Below are 16094 nucleotides of genomic sequence, written 5' to 3'. Positions count from 1 at the left end.
CCGCATGGATTTTCTTCCTTTCCTTTGCACGTTCCTCATGGCATGCATTTTTCTACCCCACGCATTTATTGCAGCTGGCCTCTCCTTCCTTTCTGTAACTATTCATCTCTGAAACCTTCCATTTCCTGTCCCTATCTACCTCCTTCTTTTACCCTTCTAGGCTCCTGATGTCTGGAAAAACAATGATGGGCTTAAAACAAGGTAAACTTTCCAGACTCTCTATCCACCTTTCCCATTCTTTCGGCTGAATGAACCTGGCTCCCTACATAAGACAGCTTCTGTCACACTAATGAAAACTGCCTCCAACAGAAATCATGCTGAATCCAAATATGATAATAGCAGGGCCACAGGATGAAGATGAATTGGAAAGTGAAGAAGCCACTAGAATAAACTAAAGGATCAGGGGCAACCAAGCAGGGTGGAGCTCAGAGTCCTAAAGAATATCCCCTTCCAAAATCATAGTAGACAGTCAACGGACATAATGGCTCTGACTGATGAAGGGGTTATATGCCCCTGGAAACCCATTAAATTGATTTCTTGGCCTGTTTATGTGTCTTTACAAACCATACTCCCAACCTCTCCCAGGCCCTTGCTCTCTGGTATCTTCTGCGGCTGGGGTTATTAAAATGCTGGATAAGAGGATGAGGGATAAAAGGAACTTAGGGTAACCAAGGAGAACAGGTAGAAAGACCACAGATTATGGGAACAAAGGTGGAGAATAGGCAAGGGAGATCATGGGAGACGGAGATGGAAAAAAAGAGGTGAAATGAAATGGGGAAATGAAAAAAATACACAATGGTAAAGTGAAGGAATGGTGAAGGGAGGAAATCAAGTCAGCAAGATGAGGTTTGTGGTGGGGAGTTCCTGGAAAGGCAGATGACAGGAAACCAGAAGTGAGGTCCTGATGGAGGAAACAGGCACATGGCAAAGAGGACAGTCAACAATGCTAGCAAGTCCCAAAGCTTCCTGGTGAAGGTGGATATGGAGGCTGTCCTGGCCCTGCTGAAAGGGCACTGGACAGAGTCAGGGGAGATATGTCTGCTCCATCCCTTAACTCTTCCAGGCCTCTGACCAGAGACTACCACATTATGACTGAAGCAAACTCCAAAGTAGCCAGAAAAGGCCAGAGGAAACCATAAGGACCCTGAAGGAGAAGGCATGGAGTCCTAGGTGGGCAGAACAGACAGGCAGCCAAGGCATGACATATAGTGGCAGGGACACACTGAGAGAGGATCACCTGGATGGGAAAATTCGAATGCAGAGACAGTGACATACAGACCCAGAGATGGATGGGTGGGGTGAATGAATGAGGTGAAGAATGGCAAAATCAAGAAGCAGGGACACATGGACAGCGATCAGCTGGGCTACAGGCACAGCGATGCCTGGTCAAGTGCTCCAAAATGATAGCGCTACTCAGGGAGAGGGGCAGACAGAGGGGATGGAGACTTAGGGGGCCAGGAGAGACACGCTTCACCTTGAATGGAGCAGTGGCCTTCCCTCACCTCGCACCTTTCCAAAAAACAACAAAACAAAAACGAAAAACAACTCAACTTCAGGCAAAAACGAAGATCGAAGATTAAGGATATCTACGTCCCCCTCCCACCCACCACCACCCATAGCGCGCTAGCCCATCCATCAGCCAGCCCGCCTGCCACGGTTTCACCCCCAACCCGCCGCCGGAGGGGGCCCGCCTAGACCCCGGCCCCCCGGGCTGACAGCTCCGAGCCCTCGCACTCACCCGGCCTCCCCTTCCCTCCGGGATCCCTGCTCCCAGCATAGCTCGGCGCGGTCCGTCTAGGCTCTCGTTACCCTCCGTCTGTCCGGCTGGCTCCCAGTCCAGCCTCAATGCCTTTCCCTCCCCTGTCTCTCCTCTACCCCTGCATCTCTCTCTTCCCCCATCCCCGCTCGCAAGCTTCTCCCTCCCACAACCCTGTCCCTTCTCCTCAGGCTCTTGGTTCTGTCTGTCCGTCCGTCCGTGTCCCCTCCCCCAGCCCCCTCCAGTCCCTCTCCGTGCCCTCCAGTGGCAGTCTCCGAGCGCCTCCTCTCCCCTCCGTCTCAAGCTTCCAAAGAGCAAGGAAGGGAAGAAGAGAGGGAGAGGAGAAAAAAAAAAAAAAAAAACACAACCCAGCAGCATCGGAAATCGATGCACTTACACCTCAGCTGGAAGCAGGGACGGGAGTCGAACCGCGGCCGCCGAGCAGCGCGAGGCGGGGAGGGGAGGGGGCGGCTCTTGGAAGGGACTTCTCCGATGTGTTGATTCCTTTTTCCCCCCCCACCCTCCTCCTCCCTCCCTCCAGCGCTCACTCCGGGGCGTCGGGGACGGAGATGGAAAAAATAAATAAATAAATTCACGGCGGTGAGGGAAGTGAAGGAAAATAATCAATGCTATTTGGCTGCGGCTGAAGTGTTTTCCCGGCTTCATGAGGGGGTTTCCATTGATTCACCCAGGGCACTCGCTCGCTCCCTGCCTCCTCCTCCTCCTCCTTCTCCTCCTCGCCCACCTCCTCCTTCTCTTCGCCCTCACTCCTCCGCCTCATTCACTGGCTGGAGCCAAGGCGTCCCACACAATGGAATAATCAATACCCAGGCGCCCGGGGCGGCCCCACTGAGCAGGTGCAGCGGCCCACCCGCCGCGGTGAACGATGGGAATTGTAGTCCGCCCGCCCCCGCCGGCCCGCCGGCCGGCGCAGCATCCTCCAGCCTCACAGAACACTGGGCCGGACCCCAGGCCCCACGGCAAGGCAGGGCAATGGGTCTGGTCACCTGCTCGACTCTGGCGCCAGGTCCAAGACGGTGCTTGCGAAGAGGACAGGCTCCTTTAAACTCTTTCCCATCTCCTCCTCCTCTTCTTTCTGCCTACAGAAACCATTCGTGTGTTTTAAGTAATTTCTAGAGCAAGCCCTGGCTTCTACCAGCTTCCAAAAAACGCCTGAGGCCTCTCTTTTTCCATTACTTCTTCCTGCCTTATTAGTACCCCTCCCTTCCAACTGGGTACTAGAACTTTCTCTTCCACAGCAAGTACTCTGAAGTCTCAGATACCTCCCTCCCCTCCCCCTCCCCTCCCCCCCACGCGGTCACAGTCCCCAGAGTTGGGGGGAGGGGAGATCCTGGCTCCTTGGGCACATCTTCAGTTTATTAACTCTTAAGCTCTTCTATATTGTAATAACAATAATTGCTAAGATTTATGGAGTGCACAGGGACAGTTCCAAGCATCTCTACATATATTAACTTACTTAATCCTCATAACTAGTCCCCATTTTGCAGTTGAGGACACCATGGCACAAACAAGTTAATTACCTGGCCCAAGGTCTCACGGTGGGTCAGTAAGTGACAGAGCCAGGATTCAAACCTCAATGGTTTGGCTCCAGAGCCCACATTAGCTGCTATAGCCTACTTTTCCCCTGGAGTTCATAGGAGAAAACAAAGGAGAAACTAACATTCAGAATTTCTAGTATGTGACAGTTTGTCATTGAATTCTCACACATAACTGTGAGGCAGTCCATATTTTACTAATGAAAAAACAGAGGTTTAGGGAGACAAAGTAGCTTGCCCAAAGCCAAACACCTAGAAAGTGAAGCTGGGAGTTAACCCCAGGTCTGTCTGTCTCCAAAGTCTGGTCTTTCCTTTTCCTTAACTGCTGCCTCTGCCCACTGGGATTGGGTTTTATAATTCAGGGAAGAGATTAGGTCTTCTTCCCCTGGACAACAAAACTGAAAAACAAAGGACAGATGAAAAACAGATCAGTGAGAAGAGTTAGGGGCTGAGGTCCCTCTGCTCCCTGCCCATTGGTGCTTGTCATGGCATGGGGGAAGGGATGCGTCAAAGACATCCCAAGGTCAAAATACCATGTCTGTAAAACAGTGTCCTCCCCCAGTACATACCATGGGTCATGTGTTTTCAGAAGTATACTGTGGAGAGGACAGGTGTTGAGAACCTAGCACTTCTTACCAATCACAGAAGGGAGTTGGTGAGAGCCACTGTTCCTCAGCAAGCTATCACATCTATAGGGTCAGACATATAATTGACTCCTCCAGGTAACCATAGTCCTCAGAGGGACTAAGAAGGGTTCTCTATTTTGTCTCCCAAAGCAGTCAAAGGGCCACCCTTATGTCTTTCTGTATTTTAAATGGCCATGTCTCCTACTCCTGACAAAGCCTGCTCAGGGACCACTGGAAACTATGACAAACTCCTAAGTCTGGCACTAAAGGCCTTTTCCAACCTGCTCCTCAACTGTGTATATCAAGCTTCATCTCCTTCCACACTGGTCAGGCGCTCTCCAGCTCCTGGGTCTTTGCTTAGGCGTTCCTGTCTCCATCAGAGTTTCCAACTGTTGAAATCCCATCACATTTTTAGTTCCCATCCAAAATATCACTTCCTCCTCAGACAGAAAGTTTCCCACCCACCCTCACCCTGAACATTCATGCCAAGAGGTATTAAATCTCCTCTAAAACTCCAGAATAGCCAGGAGGTCTTAGTTGTGCTTTTATTAGACCATCGCCAGTGGCCTGCATTTAGTGGGCCCCCCAATAGTGAAAAAGAAAAAAAGAAAAAAAAAAAGATCAGTGTCTGAATGAGTGGCTTGTATTCCAGGCCCATCTACTTATGGAATTAGAGGTTTGGAGACGAGACTGGGGCCTCAGTTCCTCCCATCCTACTCTCCCCACAGCCCCAGCTCAACTTTAGAGTTTCCCTGGCACTAATGGCAGCTTTCCTGTCACCATAGCGACGGTGATGGTAGGGGTGGGGAGCAAAGTCTCCTTTTGGAACTACATCTCCCATCATGCACCCAGGCCCCACGGTGCCCGGCTCAGCCTGAAGCCCGAGACCCGGACCGACCCCCCGGGGAGCTGGGAAAGGTCGCAGACCAAAAGCAGAGCACATGGGGACGGCCTCGCTCCCGTCTTACTACGGAGGCCCCGGCCCCTTAAAACCTAGCAGGCCTCTCGGGCTAGCCTGCCCGTGGCCCCACTACACCGGGCTTAATATGGCCGCTCGCGCTGGGACTGGCCTGGTGTGCGGAGCCGGGCCAAAGTGAGGGCCAGGGACTGTTCCCGGCATTCCTTGCGGGCGTGGCGTGGACTCTCGTCCACCATCTCCAGGTCCCGCGAGAGGGAGACCCTCGGGCTTTGAGGTGAGACCGCAGGCTCCTCCGGACCGCGCTGTGGCCTGGAAGGTCTGGGTCGGGAGGGTTCAATCCGGGTACTGAGCCACCGGCCTCCCAGGGCACCGAGGTGTAGGAGGTGTAGAGGGGAGCGTTGGAAGAACACTGGCCACGCGGTGCATCATCAGCGGTGCAAAGGATGTTACTGGACACCTGTCACTGTTGCAGTCTTAAAATATCAGACAGATGGTGGCCTTCCATCACAGAGGCAGGGAGAACGGGCTGCATCACTAACAGAGAGCCCTGTGACAGTGTGTGTGTCTCATAAGTTCTTCCAGGAGTGGCGTTGGGCGGAGGGGGTGTCTTTGCTGAGCTGTCACCCTGTAAGGCTGAGCACCCTTGGGAGCTCAGCAAATGATTGTTGATTGACTGATTGCAGGTAATATGGCCCAGGGCTTGATTGAGGTGGAGCGGAAGTTCGTTCCTGGGCCTGAAACAGAAGAACGGCTGCAGGAGTTGGGGGGCACCCTGGAGCGCCAGGTCACCTTCCGAGACAGCTACTACGACACTCCTGAGCTGAGCCTCATGCGGGCTGACCACTGGCTGCGACAGCGAGAAAATAGTGGATGGGAGCTCAAATGTCCTGGAACAGCAGGTGTTTCAGAACCCCACGCTGAGTACAGGGAACTCACTGCTGAGCCTGCAATTGTGGCCCAGCTCTACCAGGTGCTGGGGGCTGAGGCCCTGGGGGCTGAGGGTGTGACTGCTGTGCTGGGCCCACTGGGGCTGCAGGAAGTAGCTAGTTTTGTGACAGATCGTAGTGCCTGGAAACTGGTGCTATCCAGAGCTGATAAAGAGGAGCCTCTGCTCACAGTGGACCTGGATACAACGGACTTTGGCTATGCTGTGGGTGAAATAGAGGCCGTGGTGCATAAAGAGGCTGAAGTCCCAGTTGCCCTAGAGAAGATCAACAAGCTCAGCAGCATGCTTGGTGAGGGAGATGGACCCTTCTATGCTTTCCCCGTTCCTCTTCTGGATGTACCTCCTGGGCCAGTTAGTGGGAAGAGTCATGGGGTTATTTTTCTAATGGGAATTGCTTTAGCAATATTCTAGAAGACCCAGTTTTCTTAGGGCTCTATCAAATCCCATTTCCTCTTTTGCAGTAGCTGTGTAATCTGGTTTTAATTCTTCCAAGTGTCTGGGATCTATCCCAGTCATTCTGATTTAAGTCTCATACCTCTGGCCACCCCAGGGGTCCTTCAATCCATCCTTCCTTCTCCCAACTCCTATCCCCTCATTTTTACAACTACCTAGATCTTCATTTAATTTATCCTGTTAGCTTTTAGTAAAAAGCAATAATGTATGTATGAGAGAGAGCAGGGCAAACACTGGCAGATTTTTCTCTGTTCCTAGGCTTAGTGCCCTTGTAGACAGTTCATTCACACAAGTATGGGGTTGTGCATCCCATGAAGCCTTACAGCCCTGGAAAGCTGTTCTCACCTCCTCAGCAAACATACACTGAGTTCCCAGTTAGGTGCCCAGTATGCTGTCAGGTACTACCAGTAAGAACTGGCTTATCATGGCTCCACCATATAGAGGCTAGAATTCTATGTGTGTCCCACCTCATGGCTACAGCTGTTTCTCTTCTTTATCTTATTTTTTATTTTAGAGAGGAAGGGAGAGGGTGAGAGAGAAAACATCAGTGTGAGAAACATCAATCGGTTGCTTCCCATTCTCGCCCCAACCAGGGATTGAACCATAACCTGGGTTGCCCTGACAGGAATTGAATCTGACACCCTTTGGTGCATGGACTGACACTTCAACTGAGCCACACTGGGTAGGGCTCTCCTCTTCTTTACACATCCCTCGATTTCTCTCTACATGTGTGCATCTCTGCACATGCTTCATTACCAAACTAATGAGCTTTGGCCTGCCTAGATGGACTTTAATCTTGATTGGGGGACAGGAGCAATAACTGAAATTAGTCAATATTCAGGTACGTTCTGTCTTCATGGCGCCTGCATGCCTCTTCCCCATTTCTCCTTGCTGGAGGAGCTCATGCTTGGCTTCTCAGCCCCATTCCTGCCTAAAGTGGCCCTTTTAGGCCCCAATTCCACAGGCCAATCAGGGAGTGAGCTGGTGGGTTACACAAACTAGTCAGATGGCGTGCAGAATCCCAGTGCTGCCTTGGAAACAACTTAGGAGTCCAACTGTGTGGGCAGGGAGTAGACTCAAAGCATTTGCAGCTCTGTCTGGTTCTCTTATTCTCCTTTTGCCTGTAGGTGTGCTGGCACAGGAGACACCACCTGCCAAGCTGATCGTGTATGTACAGCGCTTCCGGCCTCAGGACTATCAGCGCCTGCTAGAAGTATACAGCTCCAGAGAGAAGCTACAGGGGACTAAAGATGCTGACAGTACCCTGGGCTAGGGTGTCACTTCATCAACAACAGGAAGAAAACTGAGCCTAATGGGGTTCATTCCTTTGCTCACTGTGCCTGTCCCCATGGCTTCCCTTCCCACAGTGACTCCTCTCACCAGCTCTGCCTGTTTCTTCACCCTACCCTTAGTTATCCTTTGTGGAGCCCTCCCAGGCTGCCTCCTCTCCCTCATCCGTCAGATGCAATCTGTGGGCCGCCCCTCTCCCCTGGCCGCTAAGCAGCCTCCATTGATTTCCGCTCGTGTTTATAGGATTTCCACTTAGCCATGATCAGTAGTTAAGCACAGGAAAATCCCTTGCCACCCCCCCTCCCTTGGTCGATGCCATTGATTCTGCCAGCGGCTCCTAAACCACCTTACAGCTGAGTTAGAGATGAAGAGAGGCAGCAGGGATTTCCCTACCTTGGGGTGTGGGGAATAGCAGCAGGTTGGGGAAATGGGTGAGAATCCCTGTTGGAAATCTAGAAATTCTGGTTTGATTTTGCCACTGTGCTCTGCTCTGGCCCAGATTTTAGAGTGCCTCCTGTGGGGTCAGATTTGTTCCCCAGACTGGAGAGGGTAGGGAAAACCCTCCTTTGTTGAAACAGGTTCCTAAGGCCAAGGGAAGATACATCCTGTTTTCTACCTCAAATATAAACAAATATGACTTGCTCCCTCAGGCTTTATTGGGCTTTCATTATTTGTGGGGGAGGAGGTCAGGCCCCTTCCAGTTTTTGCAGTGGCAAGCACAGGACCAGAGTGCCACCTGCTGGTAGTCCTCAGATGTAGGTTCCAAGTAGCTGGGAACCCAAGGGTTTGGGACATGAGGATTTCAGGCTGTGAGTGGAGGCTGAGTTACTGCCATGTCTCCACAGGCAAGTTGTTCACCTCAAAGATCTCCTGCACCAACTGGCCAAAGTGGTTGTAGGTGAGGCGCAGCTTTAACCGCAAGGCGGCCTAGGAATAGGAGAGTGGAGACCAGGGTTAGCACAGATAATTTCTCCCTTCTCTGGGTCTTATTCACAGGGGGCTCCTGGAGCTCACCTTGTTAGGATTGAGGATTTGGAGGAGCTGAGTCACTGGAAGGCCACCCTGAGCTGGAACTGTGTCCCCACTGGGGGCCTGTAGCTGCAGCTGGAAACTCTGAGCATAGGAGGTTGGGCAGAGCTAGCTGGGTTCAGGCAAGCCCTGCACACCCAATAGTTTCAGACCCTCTTCCCATAACCCCAAGTGTTTGTCTCTGCACGTCACTCCCTTCTCATCTCATTCTCCCACCCACCTCCTCTACTTATTGGCCTTTTCTCTTGGAATGCTCAGGCCACCTCTGAATTCTGGTCTTCTACAAACCTTGGGCACAGCGGCCTGGCAGATGAAGTGGGTAACATCACCCTCTGAGGTGTTGGTAGCTGTGACAGTGATTAAGAGCAAAGCAGGGGTTCCAGGGGGTCTAACAAAAGACAGATTCAGCTGTAGTCCTTGACGCTCAAACACTTTGAGATTTGGGATGGAAGCTAGAGTAGGGAGAAAGAAGCAGCTCACTGTATGGGCCAAAGATGAGTTCATTCATTCATTCATTCATTCAACAAATTTAAGTGAGCACCCACTGGGTGCAGGGCACTGCTTGAGATGCTAGTGACAAAGGACAAAAACTTGGAGCTGGCAATCTAGTTGGGGGAGAGAATAAACAAGAAAAGCAAGATAATCACAAACTATAATTGGTGCTAGAAGGAAATAAACTAGGCCAGAATAACTGGGAGGAACTAACTCAAATAGGAGTGGTAGAGGAAGCACCTGACATTTTAGCTGAGGCATCTGACATTTAGCTGAGGTTTGAAGAGTAAGAATAAGCCAGTCATTTGATGTGCTGGGGAAAGAATATTCCATGTAAAAAGAACATGAATTGCCAAGGGCTTGAGGTGAGAGGGTCTGAGGAGCTGAGAGGGGGCCAGTGGAGTGGGTGGCAGGAAAGTATATCAGATGGGCTAGGGAGGAAGCAGGGCCCACATGCCAGGGTAAGACATCTGGAACAAAGGAAAGACATTGATGGTGTCTAGGAAGGGAATACATGATCTAATGAACCCTCTCACCTACTAAGATGGGGATGTGATGGGGGTACAAGGCAGGGAAGAGGGTACCCGAGCCTCAGTCCTTGGCTAAGGAGAAGCAGCACATTTCTACACACACCCCCTCCAAGACATCTCCCTTTTACTGAGGCTTACCTGGGGCTGGGGGAGCACAGGGAAGGTCCAGCAGGTGTATTAAAGTGCCTTCTGGGGAGGGATCCAGAGGGGGAGGCTGCTGGGCATCCCCAGAAGTGCCATCCAGGAGATCTAACAGATCCAAAAGCTTTGAGGCCTGGGGGAAAGGGCAGAAGGAGCAGGGCTAGGTATGGAAGCCCGACTAAGTCCTCTTCCCCCTGGGGCTTCCGGCCTCCTTACCTGGGGCTCTGTTGGGACAGGGGCTGGTTCCAAAATTTGGGCTGCTGCTTTGCTTTGCTTTACTTCCTCATCTACCTGAGGGCCACCTCGTTCCACAAGAGGCATCTTTTCTAGGATGGCAGCCCTGAGAGGATGGAATGCAGGTGTATCCCTCTGGGTGAACCTTGCACTTTTTATGAGAGGCACGTGGGAGGAGTAAGACCTCGGGGAGCCCTGGGCACGTGGTGGGTTGGAAGCGCCCCTCTGACTTTCTAAGGTAGCACACTCTTGCTGGTTTCCAGATGAGCAAGGAGGTTTGGAAGCCAGCTTAGCTTCAAGGAACTATGGGTGGGAGGCACAAGTGTGGTTGAGACCCTTGTACCCAGAAAGGGACTTTGGGAAGAGGACATTTGGGGAGAGGGCAGGGGTTTGGGTCCTGTGCTATGGCACAGTGCCAATCATACCTCATGTGATCATACTTCCGGAAGAGTGTGTTGTACTCCACAGCCCGCTGCTGCAGCTCCACGTCCAGGCAGCTTCCGTAGATGGACACCACCTGGCGGATGCGGCTGGGCCACAGGATGATGTGTGAGTGGGATCGGCAGCCTGCCTTGCCCTTCAACTCCAGGATGTGGCAGGGAAGGGAGAGGCCCCACAGGGCAGGGAGGTAGCCATGATACTTGGCTCAAAAGGAAGAACCTAAGAATTGGGGGTGATGGGGTGTGTGCCTGGAGAGAAACTCAGAAACTGGTGGGCACAGTGAAGGGACGTCGCTCACGGGAGGCACCAGGAAGAGGGTCTCTGGGAGGGTCCGGGACCCCTTCTTACTTGTTGTCCCCACGAAGCCGCGTGCTAAGCTTCATGAGGGCCGTGAGGGCATATCCTCTGGTGGCCGGCAGGGACAAATGGGACTGCAACACCCTTTCCAGTAATGCTAACACCTCTTCTTCCTCCACCTTTGAGGGGGGTGAGGAGCACAGGTTGTGACCCTGGGGCCAGCCCTGCCTTCCCTGACAGGTCCCTCCTCAGTGCACCCTCAGTGCAAGTCTCACCTGAAGTGGCTCAGTTTCCTCACAGCTCCCCTCCAGCAGAAGGTCCCCATATTCTCCAATGCACCAGGCTGCCACTTGCACCAGTGGTTGCTGTGTAGGATAAGCAACATGCTGGGCCAGTGTCTGGTTCCCCTCCTCACTTCCAGACCCTGTAACATCCCTTTAGGTGGGGTCTGGAGGGATGGGTAAAGGAAAGGGCCTTGGCACAAGGAGCAGTTATGTTAGAGTTTGTCTCCCTGCTGTCCTGGCTCCTGGGCTTCCTCTGCCCTCTGGCGGCCAAGCATCAGAACTACATAGTCTAACCACAAAGGGTGCAGCAAGGATGAAGTGTGGGGCCCTCCCTTGAGAAGGCATGGATGGTTTGTACCCATCCTACTTAATATGGAAAGGGGCTATAGATACTGGCTGGCAACCATTAATTAGCTCAGTATTTAGGTAATATAAAAACCAAATACATGCAGAAAGAGCTTTTATTGATCTCATTTGATCTGCAAGACAGCTCTGGAAGGTGGGCAGGGTAGAAAGCTGAGTGTGCTAAGCATAAAGAAAGTTAAATTAGTCATCTGGTTACACAGCCAGTAGGTACCAGAACCAAGACAGAAGTCCAGGTGTTCTTACTAAAAACGGCTCTGTCCTTGAGTGTCTCCTCCACTAAGCAGAAAGTTATTACTTTGAGGGGAAAAACCACTGGGAAACACCTGTAAAGAGTAGTTGGCCCAGGAAGGGCTGGGGGGCTTAGGCAGCCCAGCACCTGGGTGGTGGAAACATTACCTGGGAGATGTCCTGTGCCAGGGCACTATAGAGGCGGCGCACAGAGTAGGCATGTAGCTCCTGGGCCCCGCCAATCAGTTGAGTCAGGTTGGCCACTGCATCATCCCGAACATGGGTGCCTGCCTGGAGCAGTGAATGTGGCCAAGTCAGCGTGGTGAGCCCTGCCCACCCCTGCACAGCTCTCTCAGACCAGCCCCTGCCTCACCGTTGTCAGCACTCGCAGAATAGTGTCTATGTGCCATCGTTTGGTTGGGGCAAACCTAGGGGACATATGGAACTTCAGTCCTGGCACTGACCCTCTCTAGATTTCACCCTCTCTGCCTCCTGGGCACCTGTCACCTCACCTCTCTGCTGCCAGCAGGATGCCTGAGGCACAGTCTGCCCGCAGATCAAGGGGGCAGTACTCCAGGAAGCCTTGAAGCTCTTGTGTCATGGCTCGTACATTGGAGCTGTTCACCAGAGCTAGGCTGAGTTCCAGGGCCCGCCTGCCAGGAGAAAGATGTGTGTCTATATGAGGTAGCCTAGGCCCTCCCCTTCCCCAGGCACCTCTTAGTCCCCTTACTCCAGCTGCTCTGAGCTGGTCCAGATCTTGGCCACCAGGAGCTGGGCCCTTTGTCTTGCTCACCGGCTGAGGGAGGCATCAGGTTCCCGAAGACATTCCACCACGGTGGGCCGGTGTCGCTGCACAGCACTGTGATCCGACTGCACCAGTCGCAGCAATGACGTCAGGGCTACGTACCTGGACAGAATGGGAGAGGCTCATCACACCATGGCCAGCAACCCTCCTCCCCGCACAGTTCTGCCCTGGGTACAGGGATAAGAATGAATTGGGAGACTCTGGGAGAAGGGCAGAGGGCCAGGGACTTAGTGGCACAACCCAGAGAGACTCCTGGAATTTTTACCTAATATTCTTGTCACTGTTGAGCAGAAAGCGGCCAAGAATGTTGACAGCTAGAACCTATGGGAGGCAGAGGTTGGGGACAGTTAGGGAAGGAGCAATCTGCTCATTCAGGAGTGGGGACTGCCTGGCACAGGACCTGTCTTCCTGGCTGGGGTAGGTGGATGGGGCCACAGTAAGAGAGGCATATGAGATGATACCCGCAGGCCAGCTGTAGAGCGGATGTCCATGATGGTGACCACAGTCTCAAACAGGACCGCACTGCCCGCATTTCGACTGGTATCTGTGTTAGTGGCCACCTAAGTGGATGGGAGAGAAGATGAATATAAAATGGGCTCTGTCCCCTTAGGTGTCTGGAAGGTCTCCACAATGTCCTTCAATCCTCAACCAGCTAACAAAGTTCCCTGAGCCCCATGTACTATGTGCCAGGGGCTACCATACTGAGGCAAACTGTGTCCCTGTCCTCATGGAGATTACAGTCTGCAGGGAAAAGGAGATGTGATTATATGGCCACCTTATGGTGAGTTGTCATGTGAGGAATGCCCAGGTGGGATCACAGAACAACATACTTAAGGAGCGCCCCCCCCCCCCCCCAGTTCCCCACCTGGGCCAGCAAGTCATTCATGCTCTCACTGCTCTCCTCGTGGTTCCGGCCCAGAATCCGAAGCAGACGAAGTATCTGGACCTGCAGTTGGGTTAAAGATGGAGAGGTGGAGGAGTTCTTAGAGTAAGGAGTCATGGGGCTGAGAAAAAAAATCTGACATTGAGGAGAGTATTAGGAGGGGTCTGGATGGTTTCCTAGAGCCTCCCTGCCCCTGTGCCTCCCCTCCACAGGTCCCTTAGGCTCTGGGAGGGGATCAGAGATATGTGAGGCTAGGGGATTTGGGGACAGGCTGTTTTTTTATTGTTAGTAAACTGGATTTTCTGACCTTTAGGCATCCTGGGTTGACCTGGGCAGTCCTGTGCCTATCACCCTACCCAAGACACTAACTGAGCCAAAGTGTTCTCTAGGAGGTGACCACTGGCCATGGGCTTACTGCCAAGCTCTCTGTTCCAAGGATACATCAGAGAAGGGTTAGCGCACCTGTAAGAAGGGGTCACTGACTCCAGATATGCTGTGTTCTGTGGAGTGTCCCGTCGTTACCAGAGTCCTGAGGATCTGTACCAGCTGGGGTACCACCTGGAGGGAGGGCACAGCCTTATCTGGGCATTTTTCCTAATCTTCTCAATTGTCAGCCCATTCCGACCCCACTGCCCCTCTTTTCCTGGCCCAGGGCCTATCCCTTCACCAGCCCACCTTTCGAAAGTGCTTGAGGGCTGCAGGGCTTCGTTCGCAGAGCTCTGTGATCAGCGTGATGGTGCCCAGCAGGACGCCTGGTGTCAGGGCAGGGGAAGTGAATGGTGGGCCAGGGGCACAGGACAGTCTACTGTGTGTGTGCACATACTACTCTTCTCCAGTGAGCTAGGGTTCCTGTCCCATTTTCCACCTTTGGCCATAGCCAGAGCTGAGGCCGGGGATGGGGAGCCCCATGGCCTTACCATGGTGGCGTTCATGAAGCAGTTTGGCACAAACTGGGAGGAAGATGTCGGAGAGCTCAGGGACTTTTCGGATCATGTGCACTGCAGTCAGAACAGCCTGCAGAGGTCAGGGGGCTCAAAGAGGGCAGGATCTGCCAGGATGGACCCCCCACCTCTGCCACATGGCAAAGGGCAGTATCTGGAGGGACACGTGCCTAGAGTCCCGCCATCTCACCTTCTTGCGCACATAGGGGCTTCGCTCCAGGAGGAGTTTCTCCACCTCAGTGGCCAGGTCCCGGCACATCTCAGCAGAGCCCATGGTGCTTAGAGTGCACAGGGCCAGGCCTTGTACTGCTTGAATACCCTGGCTCAGGTCACTGCAGAGTTTTGGGAGGACAGTCAGTCAAGCCTCTAGTCCTTCCAGTACCTACAGCAGGCAGCCCCCTGGGATTTCCCAGTTCCCCACTCTCCCATCACCCTGATTCCAAGTGCTTCCCAGAACCCCTCACTTCTTGATGCTGTTGGTAATGAGCAGGTGGGCATCCTGCCTCTCATCCAGTAGAAGCATGGCCCCCAGGTAGCCCACCCTCTTGTCTATGAACCTGGGGGAGGCGATCAGTTTCAGGCACTCCATCTATAGGGAAAGAGGCAGACCAGGAAGGGACAGGAGTGAAACCAGAGGCACTAACATCCCTTTTCTGTCTTCCTCCTTACCACCCGGTTATCTTGTCAGGGCACCATATCCCATCACTCTCCCTTCAACAAAAGGAGAGGCTTAGAAGATTCAGTGGGTAGTTTCAAGAAAATGAGAGTTGAGAACGGGAGAGGAGAGGAGGAGGTGCCCTGAATGGGGGTGGCCAGAAAATGAAGGATCAGTCCAGCTGATGGCCAATAGGGGCTGTAATGGGGAAGCAGGTCTGCGGTGCATGCTGTGAGGGCTCGGAACATTGTACAATTAAAACCAGGGGCACAAACAGGTGAGGAGGCCCAAGCCCCTGCCCACTAGCCTCCCTCATCAGAATCAGAAGGGAAGCAGCCTCGGTCCGTACCTGTCCAAAGTGGGCGGGGTAGCCTAACATGTGGACATAGAGTAGCTTGGCTAGCTGGCGGTGCCTGTGCACAGGGTCCCCATCGCGGAAGGAGGCCCGGATGTGGGCACACTCCTTTTGGATCACTTCCCGCTCCTCGGCCTGGGTCTTGGCCCCACGAATCTCCTCGATTAGATCTTGAAGCTTCAGAGAAGGCGCCACCATCCTGGGGGGGGGGGGGGGGCAACGCCCGGGAGTGGAGAGGGCTTTAATCCTCTGGCCCGGAGAGTCTGGCCTTTGTGCCCAGGCTTGCCCTGTGCCAAGGTCCTGAAGGCCGGGGTCCCACAGCTACCCTAAAACTGAGCCTACATTCACCTTTCCCCATGTAAGGCTCCAAGCTCCGCCCCCCCCCCCCCCGCCGGAGATCCCCACTACGCATGCGCCCCGGCCCCACCCTGCACCCGCTCCTACTGAGCCTGCGCCGGAACCCCGCCTATTTGCTCCCCCCGCCGCCCCACCTGGCTCCCCATCCCTGGCTCCGCCATCCCTTCCCGTCCGGGGCTCTGCGTTATTAGTTCTGCGGGATCCCACCCAACGTTCACATCTGAGGCGCCCCAGGTCCCCACAGCAGGACGCCAGCCTCACCTGGCTGCGGCCTCAGCTCCGCTCCTGTCCCCCCAGCGTTTCCTGGTTCGGGGCCGGGCGGGGGCTGGGGCTCGGTCTGCCCGCCCCTCTTCCCCGCCCCCCTCGGGACCCCGCCCCCTCGGGCCGCCCCGCCGAGACGTCTTGGGTACTCTGACCTCGGGCCTCAGGCTTTGGAGTTTAGGGGACGGACTCGGAACTGCACGGGGGCCCCGAGACTGCTAACAGGCCTGAGGTGCCCCAAGAGAGCTC

General features: G+C 53.7%; 2 protein-coding genes across 7 annotated transcripts; one reads left to right on the top strand and one right to left on the bottom strand.

The window, feature by feature from the left end:
- The first annotated feature begins 4840 nt into the window (after window positions 1–4840).
- Window positions 4841–8195, top strand: THTPA (thiamine triphosphatase). 2 transcript variants are annotated; one of them, XM_081129330.1, is made up of 3 exons: window positions 4841–5131; window positions 5541–6092; window positions 7384–8195. In XM_081129330.1, the coding sequence occupies exons 2-3, from the start codon at window positions 5546–5548 to the stop codon at window positions 7527–7529; spliced, it is 693 nt and encodes a 230-aa protein (XP_080985456.1). In that variant the 5' UTR covers window positions 4841–5131; window positions 5541–5545; the 3' UTR covers window positions 7530–8195. The 2 variants fall into 2 exon arrangements, with proteins under 2 accessions (XP_080985456.1, XP_080985457.1); XM_081129331.1 differs by having other exon boundaries at window positions 5122–5414.
- AP1G2 (adaptor related protein complex 1 subunit gamma 2) lies at window positions 8180–15932 on the bottom strand. 5 transcript variants are annotated; one of them, XM_081129282.1, is made up of 22 exons: window positions 15846–15932; window positions 15222–15426; window positions 14682–14806; window positions 14408–14549; window positions 14194–14290; window positions 13952–14028; window positions 13739–13834; window positions 13259–13339; window positions 12855–12953; window positions 12659–12714; window positions 12382–12495; window positions 12101–12241; window positions 11962–12016; window positions 11757–11879; window positions 10986–11075; window positions 10762–10889; window positions 10398–10502; window positions 9955–10078; window positions 9736–9871; window positions 8864–9027; window positions 8561–8659; window positions 8182–8473 (listed from the first exon to the last, which is right to left on the bottom strand). In XM_081129282.1, the coding sequence occupies exons 2-22, from the start codon at window positions 15423–15425 to the stop codon at window positions 8372–8374; spliced, it is 2358 nt and encodes a 785-aa protein (XP_080985408.1). In that variant the 5' UTR covers window position 15426; window positions 15846–15932; the 3' UTR covers window positions 8182–8371. The 5 variants fall into 5 exon arrangements, with proteins under 5 accessions (XP_080985412.1, XP_080985408.1, XP_080985409.1 ...); XM_081129283.1 differs by lacking the exon at window positions 15846–15932 and adding an exon at window positions 15576–15601; XM_081129286.1 differs by lacking the exon at window positions 13952–14028 and having other exon boundaries at window positions 8180–8473; window positions 15846–15888.
- Window positions 15933–16094: the final 162 nt, after the last annotated feature.

The sequence above is a fragment of the Miniopterus schreibersii genome (assembly GCF_964146895.1).
Source record: "Miniopterus schreibersii genome assembly, chromosome: 1".
NCBI classification, from domain to species: Eukaryota; Metazoa; Chordata; class Mammalia; order Chiroptera; family Miniopteridae; genus Miniopterus; species Miniopterus schreibersii.
This window is presented reverse-complemented; position numbering and strand designations above follow the sequence as displayed.

Bases quoted from the DNA above. Each gene is read 5' to 3' on its own strand.
- AP1G2 (XM_081129282.1), bottom strand. From the start codon at position 15,425: ATGGTGGCGCCTTCTCTGAAGCTTCAAGATCTAATCGAGGAGATTCGT. The intron at 14,807-15,221 runs GTACGGACCGAG...CTTTCCCTATAG, and splicing joins ACCCCGCCCACTTTGGACAG to ATGGAGTGCCTGAAACTGAT. The intron at 10,890-10,985 runs GTGAGACTTGCA...CCCCCCTCAAAG, and splicing joins AGGAAACTGAGCCACTTCAG to GTGGAGGAAGAAGAGGTGTT.
- THTPA (XM_081129330.1), top strand. From the start codon at position 5,546: ATGGCCCAGGGCTTGATTGAGGTGGAGCGGAAGTTCGTTCCTGGGCCT. The intron at 6,093-7,383 runs GTGAGGGAGATG...TTTTGCCTGTAG, and splicing joins CAAGCTCAGCAGCATGCTTG to GTGTGCTGGCACAGGAGACA.